Here is a 17,264-nt window from a genome sequence, read left to right as displayed (position 1 = left end):
ACTGTTATCTGCACCCGTGTCAGTTAAATTTCTTGTTTGCGCTGCATGTGCACCCCCATGTTCCTCATGTTCATTGTGGGTCTCTTAACTCAGTGTGGGTTAAGATCCAATTTCAATGGATGTGTTTTAAAATTGTTTACAGTTCTAGTTTGAGTGACAACAGTGTTTGTGGGCCCACAGACTAAACAGCCTGGATGACACTAAGGCCTGAAAGGAGTCCTATGACAGATACTTACATATTTAACTCGCAATAGAATTAACATCTGTGCATTTTGCAGGAGTTTTCTTAAGTTGCCAACAAAAGCTTGCTTTTTGTATATTAACTCTGCCCAGTGTCCTTTATTTTCTCTCTGGAATCTGAACACGTTCTTGTACATGAACTCTATGATTTTGACCCAAACTCTAATCTAAAAATCTAACCAAACTATGTGGGAAGAAAAGGTTAAGTTAAAATATAAAGTATAATATAAAACTGTACAGGTTTTGAATGACAAAGGATTATTTCATAGACGAGTGCACATGCTGCATACTTGCCCCCCTCCAATACGTCGTTTCATGTGTAAATAACAGCCTCATCTTGGCCAACCCCACTATAAAAACTGTCGGGTTACCCTGTGTGAGCTGGGTCAGATTAATCTCACGCATCACTCTTGTCAAACAAATCAAAATAAACCACCCAGAGTTTAATTACAAAAGAACCAACAACAGAAGATCTCCTGCATCACCTGCAGCCTGGATTTGGCTTCGGCCTCTTTGTCTGCCGTCTCCCTCAAAAAATGCTCAATGTCCACCATCTCCCTGAAAAACACACACAGTTCAGAATGTACACGTTATTCAGTGACCCAAATGATAAATAAGTTAAATAAGATAGACGGCACAAAAAACACGCAAAACAAACCGAGTGACCTCCCAAAAAAACACACCCTCGGGCTGCTCTGCCTCATTGTCATCTTACATTTATCATCCCAGCAAACCGCAGCAGAGTGTGTGTGTGTGTGTGTGTGTGTGTGTGTGTGTGTGTGTGTTAGAGAGAGACAGAGAGAAACACAGAGTGAGGCAGATTAAACATGACGTGTCCTCTGCCTGTGCACCGTGTTTCTGTGCTCAGCGCGCTGTAGTTCCATGATATTACATTACATGCTGTTTGCTTCTGCTATTAGTGTTTCATTTTCCACAAACAAAAACTGACCACACGACAAATTCTGCCACACTGCATCTACTGCTGCCAGAGGATACGAGTGCAAAAGATTTTAATGCCCAAAGCACTTCCTACTTGGTATTTAAATCTGACCCCATTCACCTCCACATACTTGCCTTACATTCTACACCAGAGTTCAAGTTTGCCACTGAGGGCTGAGTAAAATTAGCCAAAAACAACCTCAGCAGTTGCTGCCTGCAGTGCTTGGAGATCTATTACTGGATGAGTGTAGTACTAGAGGAAACTTTAAAGCTCGGTAAGATTTAGGTAAGCGCTACACTAAGAAAAAGTGTTTTTTTTCTATAATTTTCAGAAGAATTTATGGATGTCTTGGTCATTTTATTGGTGATAAATCGGAAAGGGACTCCAAACTTTAGTCCTTCATACAAAATAAAAAGGTGTGATATAAACAAATTAAAACACCCAACAGAAACTGGTTTTGTAGCAGGCTGCAGACATGTTTATTTCTGCTGTAAAGTTGGAAAATTTAACATGGAAGTCTATGGGCACTCATTTACTTTTACACCCTGCCCCAAGTGGACAATAGGGGAACTGCAGCCATAAACTGCTGTTTAGTCTTTTCAACCTTGTCTATTTACAGAACAAGTTAAAAAATGTACACTATTTAAAATAAATACGTGAACATGTTAAACTTTTTACCATTGTTATTGTGATGACTAGTCCATAGAACATAGAAAAGTGGCTGATCATAAATGAATAATAACAATGGTGCAATGAAGAAAACTTTCATCTAAAAATGTCTTGTTTGTTCCATAAAAAGAGGGAAAATAAATCCTGAAAACACAGTTTTATCCACTAAACGTCCAGATACTGACTGTTGTCGTTTGCTCAGCTCCTTCTCTTTCCCTGTAAGATCTTTCTTTAATTTCTCCATCATCTCCATGGCAGCTGAGACCTGCAGGAATACAAAAATAGAACAGTGAATATACAGCGACTTCAAAATCATGTTTAAAACATTGCTTAAAGCCCCACCCACCTGTCGGGACAGGTAGGCTGCTTTCTCTTCCACTTCCTGTTTCTCACTCCTGAGTCGTTCCTTGTCTCGCCTCGCCCGCTGTAGCTCCATCTCTCTCCTCTGTAGCTCTACTTTCAGTCGGGCCATGCGTCGGTTCACCCTCTCCTCAACCTCCGCGAAAGTCCGGGCGATTTTATGATCCAGCCCGAGCCCCAGTCGCTCTTCCAGCCCAATCTCCACCAAGCCTAGCTGGACCCTCACCTCTCCAAGGTTCTTCCCAGCAAAAAGATCCACAGATCCAGGAAGGGCCAGAGCAGTGGAGGGGCCTTCTGAATGTACCGTAGAGGAAGGCAGAGGGCAATCTGAAGCACCGAACATCTCCCTGAGCAGTTGGACGGAGGCAGATGATGAGGCGAGATCCAAGCAGGCCAGTGGCAGGGGCAGGCTTTGATGTTCCATGTCCAGAGAAGTGCTCTGACTTTGGGATACAGCTGGGCTAGGGAGTGGGAGGAGAGAACTGGTTCTGGAGCTTCTGACCCGAGCCTGAAACATTAAGACAAAGTTAATACTGGCACTGGTAACGCAGTTCAAGGGCTGATGACATTAAAAAAAATGTATTAGTTACAGGTGGAAGATCTGGATCATCTCAATGGTCTCCAAACGATCCTGTAAATCTTCCTTTCACTCTTGCTGCTATCGTTCATTCACAAATTACCCCTGACACTCTCCCCCCACTCCACCCTACCTGCACTCTCTTCCTCATCGCTCTTGTGCACTGTCTATTGCTTTGGATGGTTGACTCACCTTCACCTTCTTTTCCTCTCCAGAGCATACCTCCACCTCTCCCTGCTCAAACTATAGAACACAGTGTCATCTGCAAACATCAGAGTCCACAGAGACTCCCGTCTGACTTCCTCTATCTTCCTCTACCTGTCTATCATAACTCTAAATAAGGGGGGGTAAAGCCAAACCCTAATGTGGTTCCACCCACCTGCCACTCCTACTGTCTCACTGTCTTCAAATGTGTCCTGCACCGCTTTTAGAATGCAAAGAACTAAAATATTCTCAATAAAATGAAGGAGAAGAAACGAATAACACTGGTATAAATTTCATGGGTGTCACAAACTCACAATATTAGTTACATCCCTGAGTTTATGATGCTGACATGAGGATCAGAGAGGTGATGCTTGACAGAATTCACATAAATCTAAACAGTTTAAGAGTCTTAATTATTTAGAAAAATAAAAATAAAAGCCTGTGTTTGTTTCTATTCACAAACCATGCACTAACCAGATTAACTGTCAGACACAGCCACTTATTTTCTTCGTTGCAATAATCTGGTCAGTTTTTCTCCCTTTCTAAGGTCTGACACGACCTCACTTCTGTGTGCAAACAGCACGAACATCCATCGATCTATGGTTTATTTTTGCAGTCCTAGCATGATCAGTTATGACCAGGCAGATTATGTTGGGAATTCAACCATGTTTGCTAGGAAATTAAAGCTACCAAAGTCATGTATTGTTGGCTAGCTTCATTACCAGCAGGTGTCAAACAGAAACAGAAAATCTTAAATCTGAGAGGCTGAAAAATGAAACAGACAACATCAGTTTGTTTTAATGTAGAATAACTAATGAGTCTCTGTAGCTCCATATAGCTGCTTTCCATCCATATTCCGTATTCACCGGGTGATGTCAGACAGATTTCCCAATCAGATCCATTATTATGTGTCCAAATTGCAATCGTTTCCACGATGTGGCCTCTGGGAGGACACATTATTTCTTTGTTCCACATGACAGTAAACTCAAATCTCTTTAGTTTGTCACATATCATGAAATCTTCCACAACAAAAGTACTTTAGCAGTTAACCAGTCGTGAAAATGATCATTTGCTTGGTTACCTGGGAGAGCACCAGCAGGGTCTCGTAGGTGTGTCGGCTGACCAGGTGCGCCCGGAGCTCAGCTACAGATGAGAACCGAAACCCATCCCCGCAACGAGGACAGAAGTAGGGCAGCTCCATGGAAGAGGAGGAGGACGAGGAGGAAGACATGATTCACGAGGAAGCAGCAGACCTGGAAGAAAAGATATGAGCTCATTAGAGAAAAACAAAGAGACTGCAACGAGATAGTAAGAGTAGAAGAAGAAACACACAGAGTAAACCGGAGTGAAAACTGGGTCAGAGTGCGTGTGAGCTCTACATAATTGATTCTATGCAGATGAAGATGTAACGAGGCTCAGACCTGAACATTAAAGATAGCAGAACACGTGTGTTTGATTTATTCTTCACGGATAAGCCGGATCCATGCTGGAGCATCACATGCGTGTCCTGTGGCGAGCTGCTGGGTCTGATGTTAGTGGGGCGCATGTGTGTGTTTGTTTCTGTGAGGCAGCAATCTTTCACGCCGCTGCTCCGACCCGTGCAGAGGAATTTAAGCACGCATGGATGAGCAGGAAGAAAGAAACGTCTGGGGCGTGGAGTCTCTGTGTTCGCCTACTTCAGCCTCCTCTTCCTCTTTCCATGCCCTCCATTCAGGAGTTTTTATTTGGTAAGGACTACAGCGAGGGGCTGCTGCATTACAGTGACTCGCCTGAGAGCTTATACAAATACAGAAGAAGAGCAGATTTGTGCTTTAAGCAGCACAAATATGCTCTACCTCTGTGTGCCACAGAGGAGGATTTGTTCACAGTTCAGTTTTTACATTTGTTTTAAGGGACTTATGCAGTTACTGAATGTCCTTACACTCACAAACAAATTGGTGTGGAGGCCTTTGATGATTAAATTTATGTCACTCAGACCAACACCAGCGTAACAAACAAAAATGTTTGAGTCACCAAATCAAAATCATGAGATAAAACGTAAAAGTGATCAGAAAAATTAAAGCTTTAAACATACAGCAACATTTTTAAATGAAAACTGAAACTGAAAGAAAAGTATACATTTAAGAACTAACCACTAAGAAACTTAGAATTTTGAGATATTTTGACATAAAAAGTCTAAATTATGCCACTAATTATGCTGCTATTCATACTGTCATTATATTAATGCTGCTATCCTGTATATATCGTACTTACTATTGTTTGAGTACTTGTGATTGTTTTATTTTACTTTTTATATTTTACATTTATTTTTATTATTGAATCTTGCACCAAGGGAGTGGCACTCCAATTTCGTTGTACTCTGTACAATGACAATAAAGGCTATTCTATTCTAAAGAGTCAAATTATGACGCAAAAATGTCAAAATTGGAAAATTAAAACTTAAAACGTTTAACCTAATAAGTGAAAAGGTAAGCAAAACAGTCTAATTAATTAAAATATAAATAAAATAATACATTACAAAGAAAGGTCAAAATAAGAAATTAAGTAAAATTAGTTCTGTGATGAAAAAAATATAAAATGTAAATATATTTTTTAAAAAACGTGAAAAATATAAAGAAAATGTTGCTATAATGTATCATTATAAAATGTAAACATAAAAAAACTAACAATGATGTAAAATCAAAGCTTTTAGAAAAAAAAAGTCAACACTAACAAATGACAGATTGGTCAGAACTATTTTGGAAAAGTTTGATTTGTGACACGAGAAAACTTTAATTCATGAATTGAAAAAATGAGACCTGAGCACAAATCAAAGAAAAGACTGTCGAATGACCTGCAGCATAAAGTATGAACACTGGACAGGGTTTCACTGATTAATCAGCCCGCCCACTCCAGCTGTTAGAGTACAGCTTACATTACAGCTTTTATTACGTAAAAGAACGTAAAAGTTGAGCCACACAGACAGAAACTGATAGATTATTCGAACATCTGCCTGCAGCTGTGAGGAGAACGAGCTGCTCTTCGGGTTCTTACCGAAATATCGAGACTGATGACAGCTTCTGTGCTGCCACACACACGCGCGAGCGCCCGGTTCACCTATCAGTACCTGTGACAATCGATCCGCGGATGTCTGGTCCTCGCGCTGCCTGAACCCACCCTTATCGACCGCCTGCTTCACTCAACCCCAAAATCCCGTTGCCATGGTTTCCCGGTTCTTCCCAGTTCCCCTCGGATCGATGGTCCATCATCCCGGTACCGACCACGTTTTATCGTGCAGCAGCAGCATTGCACACGGAGCGAATGTGTGCGTGTCTGTGTGTGTGCGTGCAGTTGCTGACGTAGAGAACGCGTGATGTGGGCCATGATTGCCAAGGCTCTCTGGTTTCACACATTTGTGTTTTTATCGTTCAGATTAGACTGAATTGGACATAAAAGCATGAACACGGCGACGCGCGCGAGGCGATCTGTAGATAATTTGATATTCATTAACACACATCCACTGCGCGGGCTTCAGTGTGTCTTTGGAAGTCACGGAAACTGTGTCCTTCTCACGGCGTTCAGACCACTTTTTTTTTTCAACTGAGAATCAGTTCACTTCTTCACCCCTGTAACCAAGTAGACACGTGTACTCCAAAACATCTCTCCATAGAGGAAGAAAAAAAACAACTTCAAGCATCATGGGAATGTTTCAGAGTCTTCCAGCTCAAAGCATCCTTAATTAAAGTCATTTGTGTAACGTAGAAGGAGTGCAGTGACACAGTGTTTATTTTATGAGTATATTTGGTTTCACCGACAAGTTTTATTCTCCCAGAGTGACACTGCTGGTGTTTCTGTTTGTCCGGGGGAACTTTTCATACCACAGAAATGACAGAATGGGCTTCGTGCCGCTTTTAATAAGACTGGAAATAAATGTCTGTGTTTTATACATAAGCAGCAGCCTGCCATCATCATCATCATCATCATCATCACTACCCAGATTTCACTGTAATAACTCCAGCCACCAGCCAGTTCCTCTACAGAGTGTCTGACCTTTAACCCTAACCACAAGCAGAAAGAATCAATTAAGAGATCTGTTTTCCCAGTGGAACTGATTAACTGATTAGGATGTCAAACACAGAACAGTCCTGCTGGATGAAGATGTTTGAATCACTGAAACTCCTCCGTGTGAAGTTTTGTTCTGTAATCTGTAATCATGTTGAAATTTCATCATGAGATGGCTCCCTGTACAGTCTATATGACCACAGAGCGACAGCAAGACTACAAGTTTGTGGATATTAGGTGGTCTCTGTTTTGCAATCTGTGTAAAAGGCATTTTTTGTGACACATTCTTTTGTGCATGAGTGTATTATTTTTTCTGCTTCTGTGATAATGTGGTGGCCACTGGAGGGCGCCAGAATCCCGCGGCCTTCAGGAAAAGCTTTTATCCTATTTAGTTTGCAGTGGAGGCCAAAGATCTCTGAAAGCAAACGTGTGTTTCCAAATGGCCTGTATTTATATGGCCTGTATTTATATAGCGCTTTTACTAGTCCCTAAGGACCCCAAAGCGCTTTACATATCCAGTCATCCACCCATTCACACACACATTCACACACTGGTGATGGCAGCTACATTGTAGCCACAGCCACCCTGGGGCGCACTGACAGAGGCGAGGTTTTAGTATCAGGGTTACAATTTGGTTATGTTTAGGTTTAGGCTGAGGGTTAGGCTTAGGTATTCAATTTTGATGGTTAGGGTAAGCGACTAGGGAAAGCATTATGTCAATGAGATGTCCTCACGAAGATATGAAAATGAGTGTGTGTGTGTGTGTGTGTGTGTGTGTGCGTGTGCCTGTGTGCCTGTGTGTGTGTATGTGTGCGTGTGCCTGTGTGTGTGTGTATGTGTGCGTGTGCCTGTGTGCCTGTGTGTGTGTATGTGTGCGTGTGCCTGTGTGTGTGTGTGTGTGTGTGTGTGTGTGTGTGTGTGTGTGTGCCTGTGTGCCTGTGTGTGTGTGTGTGTGTGTGTATATGTGTGTGTGTGTGTGTGTGTGTGTGTGGGAGAGAGAATAAGACTGGGTAAAACTGCTGTTCCCATAGCAACATGACCTTCACTGTTCAAAAAAGTGTTGGCAACAGAAACCTGTTGATGCACGGAAAACAGAGAAATCTGGAGAAACCCGAGAACGACTGAAGTGATGATGCATAGATAAGTCATGAGGAAGATGAAGGTGATAAGTTGGTATAATAATTACTGTTAGGTTTTGTATTGTTGATTGTCATTTATGCTTAGAAATATCTACTTATATATGCTTAGAGTTTTATAATTAGTTTTAGATTGGTAGAGGTTTGATCCTTAATAGTCTGCAAACTTTGTGTGTATTCCACTCTGGAATGCACCCCTACATCCTGGGAGCACGGGAAGAGGTCGTACCTTGTTTTATTGTTTTATGGCAGGATTAACGTAGTTGAGTCTAAGTGCCTTTTACATATAGATGAACTGTTGGATTTTCCAGACCAGCAGGTTAAGGGAAGTCGTTTATGGGGCCACACTCTGACCCCCCCCCCCCCCCCCCCCCCACACACACACACACACACACAAAGGCAAGGTACTCTTTGTTTGTATGTAGACGTCATATGTTCAAGGTCAAGGTTCTTTATTATTTGTCACATGCATAGTTATACACACAGTGAAATGTAGCCTGACACGCTCCTCGACATGTGCAAAAAATTGGGGGGGTGGGGGGGGGGGTGTAGAGGAAGAACATTATATATATATATATAGTATATACACTGGGTGAATGTGCAGTAGTAGCAGCAAGCAGGTGAATTCTGTACATTAATATGAATAGACATCTGACTATTTTACAGGATAGACAATATAAACATATTTAAAATTAAAGGAATTGAAATGTACATTGTGCCTTGGTTTAGTGTCTGGAAGAGTCCTGTCTCAGTCAATTATAGATGATGTGAGAGGGCGGGTGTGTGTGTTTAGGGCACGGATGGCTTGGGGATAGAAGCTCCTCTTGAGTCGCTCTGTCCTTGCCCGGAAGATGCGGAACCTTCTACCAGATTGCAGAAGTTGGAACAGTTTGTTGCCAGGATGGGACGGGTCCTTCAGTATCTGCGCTGCTCTAGTCCGGCATCTCCTGGTGTAGGTGTCCTGAAGCGGGGGGAGAGCAATCCTGCAGCAGCGTTCTGCTGTACGGATCACTCTCTGGAGAGCTTTTTGGTCCTTCACACAGCTGTTCCCGAACCACGATGTCATGTTCTGTGTGAGGATGCTCTCCACAGCGCCTGTATAGAAAATCCTGAGGATCTTTGGAGAGACCCTGAACTTCCTCAGTTGTCGTAGGTGGTACAGGCGCTGCCTAGCCTTTTTGGTCTGGACCTGAATGTGGGCAGCCCATGTCAGGTCTGAGGAGATGTGGACACCAAGATACTTGAAGGACTGCACCCTCTCCACTGGAGCTCCATTGATGATAATGGGCTTGTAGTCTCTGTGCTGACCCCTTCTGAAGTCCACCACCAGCTCCTTGGTCTTGCTGACGTTCAGCTGGAGGTGGTTGTCCTGGCACCATGATGCCAGATTCTTCACTTCATCCATGTAGGCCGCCTCATCGTTGTTGGAGATGGCACCCAACACCACTGTGTCGTCAGCAAACTTCACAATGGTGTTGGAGCCATGGGTGGCCACACAGTCTGAAGTGTAGAGGGAGTAGAGCAGTGGCGTTAATGACCCTATGCATATTCATTTAACCACAATAAAAGGAGTGCTATGGGGAACCTGGCTGAGAGTCTGATGGAGATCAGGTGGTGGAATGACACTTGGCTCCAGGCAGGTCTCCCTCATGCATGAGTAACATGAATAACTTTGCCTACTTGGTGTTCAATGCTTTTGCTGTGTTTTTAAATTGTCTCGTTCCAGCGGTGGGCCTGTGCTAGACAGACCCAACAATTACCATTTAATTGGTGTGAATTGTGGACTTAATCGTATTAAGTGGCTGCTAATACAGTGGTTCCCAAACTTTTTTTTGCTGGGCCCCCCTTTGTTTTACACGAAAAACGTTTGCCCCCCGCGCGCGCACACACGCACTAACACATCCTCCAACCACACACACCCATATTTTGCTCCACACCTCAAATATTTAGTAAACAATTAAGCAAATACAAGTAACCAGCAATAAATGACAGGTAGTAATAAAATAAACTACTAACTCTTTTACGCTACGTCCGCACCTACACGGGTATTTGTGAAAACGCAGCTGTTTCGTCCACACGTAAACGGCGTTTCAAATCACCGAAAACTGTGATTTTTTAAAACTCCTTTTTTGTGGTTTACGTGTGGACGAGGAATACAGAGTTCGTCTGGTATGTGCCTCTTTTCACATCACGCTGTGCGCCACTTATTGTTTACATGAGATGAATTGCAGAATGGCAGAGAGAGACAAAATACTGTTACTGTTAATCTGACTATCCTCAGGTTTTACAGGCAGTTACTGTCTCTCCATTTACAGAGGCAGAGGCGTCACCGTGTGATTATTTTACTATTATTATTATGATTATTTTACATGTAGTTGGGGGTTTTTCTTCTGTGTAATAATATTCAACATTGCTATCAATACATTTTTCAAAAAAAGGCCTCTCTGTGCAAAATGGGTTTAAAAATATAAACAGCTGTGGGATACTGTTTGTCCGTGATTTGAACCGGGGTGACAAATCGTGGCAGGATCAGCCGGATGTTATTTGTATCCCGCTGTAACTTTACTGTATAAAGAGCTAACGTCTCCAAAATGTCAGGAGTAGTTAGTCGTTACAACAAGTGTTTGTGAACTAAAAATCAAGAATGTGGGATACTGTTTGTCTGTGATATGAAAAGCCCAGCGCTGCTCCCAACGAAGGGAAAACCAATCCCGCAGGGGAGACCTACCTCGGCACTTGTGCAGGTGAAACCAAAGAGAAGATATGCTTCAGCAGATTTTCTAGTCTTTGGCTTGGAAGATAGTTTGTTTGGAAACATATTCAGCAATGCTTCACCTCCTGCTTTGCATTTCTGTGGGAGCCCCGTGCTAGCAGTGTCCAAGAGTTTTGTTTTTTTTCTTTTTCATACCGGGCCCCACACTTTGGGAAGGTCTGTGCTAATAACACTTAAAAATGCTGATAAAGCAGAACAACGGAGGACCGGGCTGAAACTCAACCTCCTTTTTAAATGAGTAATTATTAAATATAATTAAAGAAGTTGAGGTTGAGATCAGGGGTGTCTGCCCTGGTGAGTGGGTGGAAATCAAAGAAAAACACAGAGTGCCCCCTCATATCACCTCTGAGTGAAGAGAGCCTGAACCCCCCCGTACAGACCCATATAAATTAGACCTGTGTTATGAAGCAGCAGAAGAATTAGTCGGACACGCTCACTCTTTGTTTGTTTGTTTATTGACAGCGACAGCAGCCTCCATGCAGAACGAGGGAACAGTAAACCTGCACAGCCATGTGTGCTACTTGGAGCTCAGCTCTCACTGAGCTGGTATGTGTTCAGTTTTTTTTTCCACCGTCACAGTACAAACAACACGATGCACCGGTGCAGCTCAGACCTGCACCCGCAGTAATATAAAGTTCAGTCAGCGTCCAAAGACGCGAGCGTTGGTTTCATAATCAGTCTCATAGAAAAGAAAGAGTGACATCGCAGCACATTCATCTTTAGAAATATATACAATCTGATTGTAAACACGAAGAGGTAGACGAGCCATCTAGAAAAATAGAGCTATCTTACAAACATAGAACTCCTCGAATATAAAGATGTTCACATAAAAATAGCAGTCAAAACAAAGCACGACATTCTGACGTCTACATTTCTTCACGTCCTCATGCAGAAAAGTCACAGGTTGGTATTTTACAGGAGAAACCTCCCAGCGGGCAGCGGACTGCTCCTTTAACAGTCCACCACAGTAAGCAGGCAGGCGGGCGCAGACAGGAAACACGTCAGTGGCACCTGCGGTACAGCCCTCTCCTGTGCGGCCCTGCTCACAGTCCAGCTGCAGGACCGCGCTTGCGCATGCGCCCTGAGAGGAACCAAAACGTGCACTTGGTAGTCCCCCGAACACCTGTAAACGCCTGGCACGTCCTCCTCCTCTTTCGGGTCCAGCCAAAATCGTCCACGATGTGACGTTATGTGGAAAGGTGTCTCGGACGCTTTCCGGTCGACGGTTCAAATCCTGAAGCTCTGAGTGAGCTCGTCTGCTGTTGTTCTTTGCTTTTAGACGCCAGGCGCGTTCAGGGCCAGGGAGTAGGCGGCCATCATCTGTGCGCGCAGCTGCTGCTTGACATGCACGCGCCCGTGCCTTTTTCTCTCGTCGCTGCGCGCGAACCTCTTTCCGCACACGTCGCAGGAGAAGGGCTTCTCTCCGGTGTGCGTGCGAGTGTGCGTGGTCAGGTGGTCGCTGCGGCTGAAGCTGCGCGCGCAGATGGTGCACTGGAACGGCTTCTGTCCCGTGTGGATGCGCACGTGCCTGTTGAGCTCGTCGGAGCGCGAGAAGCGGCGCTCGCAGCCCTGCACGGAGCACGGGAACGGCTTCGCCTTCGGCCCCCCCTTCGCGGGGGCTCGCCTGCCTCCGCGCGACAGCTTGGGGGCTGCTGCCGCGTGCACGCCGCCGATGTTGACTATCGGGAACACGCCCTGCAGGAGGGAGGAGAGCAGCTGGGAGTCGAGGGTTGAGGGGAGGGAGGAGGGGGCGCAGTGGAGGTCGCTCCCGCTCTGCACGAGCTCCGTCTTTATCGGCGGTCTGTTGATGACGTAGCTGCCGGAATCTCCCCCGGTAACGGGAGCGGCGGACAGGCTCTTCAGCCAGTCCTCCAGCCCCAGCGGCTCCTGCTTCACCTCGCATGCGGGCTTCAGGTCTCCCTGTGCGGCGTCAGCGCTCAGCAGCGAGTCGATTAGATCCGCCACATCTACCTGTTGCTCCAGAGCTGACAGCGGCAGAAGCGAGTCCGCGCTGGAAGGGTACAGCGCGTCGTTTCCGGCTGTGGAGAGCGGCTCACACCCGCTGCTGCAACTGGAAGCCACAAACTCGCTCTTGACCACAGCTGGCAGGGAAGCGGAGGTGGAGGGCAGCTGCTGGGCGGCAGGCAGGGGTGGAGGGAGGTCCAGGACAGGTGCTGGGGCGAAGCTGGAGGCTGCAGAGGTGGTGGAGGTGATGGTGTTGGTGGCGGGCTGCTGCTGCTGCTGCTCCATCTCTGTGCAGATTCCCACGATCTCTGTGATCATGTTGAGGATCGCGTCCGCGGTGCTGCTCAGTCCCGCCGGTGCCGCCTCCGGCTCCGCGAAAAAGCTGCCGGTGTAGCCGAGGGAGGGCGAGAGCGTGTCCGAGGAGCAGTCGCTGAAGTCGGAGAAGAAATCTGAGTCAGAGGCGTCGGTGCCCGGAGAGAAAACTGGAGAGAGAGAGAGAGAGGGAGGGAGAGAGGGGGCGTTACTGTCATTGCATAATCAGCGGGCAGCCTCCTCGTCACACATCAGTCACAGGTGCAAACATCTGGCACAGCTGCTCTATCACACTCACCTTGGCAGAAAGGTGATCCCACGTCCGAGTCTGCGGGGTCGCTGAGGCTCGAGCCCACACTGTCCACCCAGGCGCTGCACGCGTCCTCAAACTCCGACATGAAGCTGTCCTCGCGTTCCAGAAGCATTTTTACACGAATCACAATCAAAAATCCAGTAAAAACGTAAAGCTGCTGGGCTCGTGCTGCCGGGATTCCCTTTAAAAACGATAATCCGGCGGTTAATCCGGAGCGGGTCGGTTAGTCCACGCTCTGAGGCTGAGGATGCTGAAGATGCTGAGGATGCTGGGCTCCCTGCGCTTTTATACTCTCCGTCTCCTAGGTAACTCCCGTCCGGGCCTTATTGGTCGACACCGGCGCGAGGGATTCCCCCCGCCGCGACGCTTCGTAGCTGCCCAAATATGGGCAGCATCCGGCCGTGACGGCGGGTATCCCCCATGCCTTAAAAGGACAGGCGGCAGAGCGACGTAGAGCTAGAGGAGAGAGGGGTTTCCTCCACTGCGGCAAGACAGGAGTTACACAAGCAGAGGAGGAGATGGAGGAGGAGAGGAGCGGGCTGTTTTTGAAGCTGGAGTTCCAAGTTAGGAGCATTTGGCCTCGCGGGGAGACTGAGGCTGTGACCGGTGTCAGTGAAGTTTGTTTTGAGGACAAAGAGGCTGCTGCTCTGCTCAGACCTGCAGGTAAACACAGTCCGCAGTGCTGCAGAAGGGTCGAGAGACACCCAGAGGAAACACGGAGAGCGATAAAGAGAGAGGGTGGCATGATTACATGTTAGTGACATTCCTGCACAGCCTCGTTCTGGCTCAGCTGCGGTGATGTTGTCTCCATGGAGATGAGGGAGATTCAGGGCATGCGTTATGTAAAAGGAGCAGAGTTTACTTAGATTTTTATTTTTTATTTGATGTTGTTTGTACATTTTTCTACATAAAGCCACACAGACTGCAGCTTAATGACAACTACAGTAAAGCATTAAAATACTGAAGGTGGCTGGTGATATCAGTGCTCAGGGAGGCATCCATCCATCCATCCATCCATCCATCCATCCATCCATCCATCCATCCATCCATCCTCGATTCAGCTGTCACAGACAGGAGGACAAATAGAATCATTTACCCATATACCCTGCTGATTAAGATTGTGTTTGAGCGCTGGTTGGTGGTGTGCACATTTCTGTGTGTGCACATTTATAAAATAAAAGCACAGCAGGACCAGTGGCCTCTACGGCTCCACACAGAAGTTATGTGGGTGTGACATGTCCACATGTGAGTGTCTGCCTCGGTTCAAAATTAAATTTAGTTATTAAAGGATGAACCAGAGGCTCCGAGTGGACATCAGCGACCTCTGCTATAAGAGTTTGAAGCCTAATTTTAAAAGCAGAGCTAGTGTCTGTCTGCTGAACCCAGTCTGGGAGCTGTGGCCTGAAAGCTGAAGGACTGTCATTCTACTTTTTATTAGTCTAGGAACAACAAGTAAGCCTGCAGTCTAAGATTGAAGTGCTCTAATGGGACAATATATTTCCATGAAGATATGACAGGGTCTGATTATTAAAGAGCTTGTATGTGAGGAGCAGGATTTTAAATTCTGGATTTAACAGGGAGCCAATGAAGGAAAGCCAATGTGGGAGAGATTTTAGAAGAACGCAATCAATAATTTTTGATGTGTGACAGTCAAAACATTATGACTCTTGTCCCTGATTACAAAGACCAAACTACATCCTCTGATAGGTTAGTGTTAGGGTGATCAGCAATGGCGACTGAATTACAAGGAGCCTCGATACACCAAATTTGGGCTAAGTGTGCTGTCAGGGTGAGGTAAAGAGAAGTAAATATTCGAATAATTTTAATAAAGGAGCCCATCTCACATTTTACAGAGACTACCTACAGTACATATACACATGAGTTTTACATCTTATCATCTTATACTAATATCACTTAAAAAAGTGAAACACATATAATATAATTAACTAATAGCATTAGTTAATATTAATTATTATTATTAGCACACTATAGTGCTGCATTATGATTATTTTAACCTGAAAGAAGAAATATAACATTAAGTTAAAAACACAAGGTGGAAAAAGATTTTAATAAAAAGTTATTAGTTTCAAACTATGAAACAAATGACATACGGTCATGTTGAATATAAAGTTTTCACAGGACTCTTAACAGTCATGGCAAAACAAAATAGCTCCCAGGGGGTGATTATCAGATGCATTTGATTAAATGATCATCAGGAAGTCCGAGCACATCTATAAAAGCAGAAGTTTTACACATTTGCAGGTCTGGAGCATTCAGCTGTGTTCCCACATCGAAGAAATTCACTGTGAGTTCAGACCCTCTGATGATCAGGGAAACTGCAAAATATCCAACTCTACAGGCCTCAGTCAGCATGTTAAACAGTGAAGTTCATGATGGTACAAATAAAAAAACTAGTTGTTTGGAAGCAGAAAGCCTCTTCACTCTAAAAAGAACAGAAGGTGCTCCTGAGCAAACCGCAAAACTTCTGGAACGACGTCCTTTAGACAGATGGGACCAAAATGATGTTGTGTGGAGCAAATCAGCACGAACACCTCAGACCAACAGTCAGCGAGGTGGTGGGGAAGTGATGATTTGCGCACCTTGCAGTCACTTGGTCCGTCATGAATTCCTCTGTGTACCAAAGTATGCTCGAGTCTAACGTAAGGCCATCTGTGTGACAACTAAAGCTTGGCTGAAACTGAGACATGGAACAGGATGATGATCACATGCACAGCAGCAAATCTACAACAGTTCCCTGAATATTAAAAGAGTCAGTGCAGCAGCGGTCAGGTCAAAGTCCAGACCTTCAGAGAGCTGTGCACGAACCTCAGTGACCTGAAGCAGAGAAGACAAAGTCATAGAGAAAATAATCACTTTAGCTTATTGCTGCTAAAGGTGGTTCAACTAAGCTAAGATCAAACCCAGCCCTCAATTAAAAAAACTGATTAAAAACAGAAAACTGTGCAACAAACAACAAACAGCTGCTCTGATTTCTGCTGAAAACATCTCTGACATATTTCAGAAAAGTGCCCAAACTTTTCAGATACTTTTTCTTTGACCTTCAGCATCGCTCTAAGTGTAAGCATACAACAAAGTTAGGAGCACTGCTCAATTTAGTGTATACAGAAAAACATAAATGAAATATGTTATATGCTATCATAAATAAAAATAAATGAATGAATAGGTAATATTAGTATAACAACACCCTGAATGTGTAACTCTTTCTGATGGGAGGGTTTAGCTCAAGTCTCTGAGTATGCTGTTAGACCAAACAGACAAGCTTCATTTTTTAGTTTAACTTTTACTTCCACACATTCAGAGCATTCCCCGGGAGCATCTGGTGGCTTTCAGAGGAACTGCGGCTTCGGGCATTTTTAGCACCCTCTGTTCTGTATATTCATATTTAATCAGCTCGGGTTCTGGTGCTGCTTACGTTTGTGAGTGTTTGGATCCCGGGTGACTAAAATAAGCCCGATCACATCGGCGTGAGAGCGTTCAGGCGACAGGGCTGCAAAAAACAGTCAGCTGACGATGCAGAGAGAAGAGAGAAGGAAGCTATATCAAGAAAGATGATGGAAGAGGGAGTGTGTGTGGGCGAAGTAAGAGAGGCTGTTGCCATGGCACTCTGCCACCTCCTGTTCCCTCCACCTGTTACAAATAACACACTGCGATGGAGACATTAATGTGGCGTCAGAAGCGCTGCGGCCTTCAGTTTCTGTCATCTGCAGCCACTG

At 44.9% G+C, this 17,264-nt stretch overlaps 2 protein-coding genes across 6 annotated transcripts in view; both read right to left on the bottom strand.

Moving 5' to 3' along the window:
* LOC146578953 (F-box only protein 41-like) overlaps positions 1–17,264 on the bottom strand; it is a 31,810-nt gene that overhangs the window by 8,604 nt on the left and 5,942 nt on the right. The window contains exons 1-5 of one of the 5 annotated variants that reach the window (XM_085259859.1): positions 6,024–6,278; positions 4,072–4,243; positions 2,196–2,717; positions 2,035–2,114; positions 726–798 (exon numbers count right to left, since the gene is read on the bottom strand). In XM_085259859.1, coding sequence (XP_085115985.1) covers positions 726–798; positions 2,035–2,114; positions 2,196–2,717; positions 4,072–4,221 — 825 coding nt within the window. In that variant the 5' untranslated portion in view covers positions 4,222–4,243; positions 6,024–6,278. The other 4 variants (XM_085259844.1, XM_085259852.1, XM_085259876.1 and 1 more) reach the window with 4 other exon arrangements.
* On the bottom strand, positions 11,380–14,037 carry LOC146578954 (uncharacterized). Its single transcript, XM_085259917.1, has 2 exons — positions 13,516–14,037; positions 11,380–13,387 (listed from the first exon to the last, which is right to left on the bottom strand). Exons 1-2 carry the CDS (start codon positions 13,640–13,642, stop codon positions 12,216–12,218), a joined length of 1,299 nt encoding a protein of 432 aa, XP_085116043.1. The 5' UTR covers positions 13,643–14,037; the 3' UTR covers positions 11,380–12,215.

Source organism: Mchenga conophoros, linkage group LG3 (assembly GCF_057382185.1).
Source record: "Mchenga conophoros isolate Kocher_MC1m ecotype Shallow Benthic linkage group LG3, M_conophoros_male_GT1.1, whole genome shotgun sequence".
Classification (NCBI taxonomy): domain Eukaryota; kingdom Metazoa; phylum Chordata; class Actinopteri; order Cichliformes; family Cichlidae; genus Mchenga; species Mchenga conophoros.
The sequence above is the reverse complement of the archived record's forward strand: the minus strand, read 5'-3'. Positions and strand labels throughout refer to the sequence as shown.

Excerpts from the sequence above, each read along its gene's own strand:
- LOC146578954 (XM_085259917.1), bottom strand. The coding sequence starts at position 13,642 with ATGCTTCTGGAACGCGAGGACAGCTTCATGTCGGAGTTTGAGGACGCG. Across the intron at positions 13,388-13,515 it reads GGGATCACCTTTCTGCCAAG|TTTTCTCTCCGGGCACCGAC; the intron begins GTGAGTGTGATA and ends CTCTCTCTCCAG.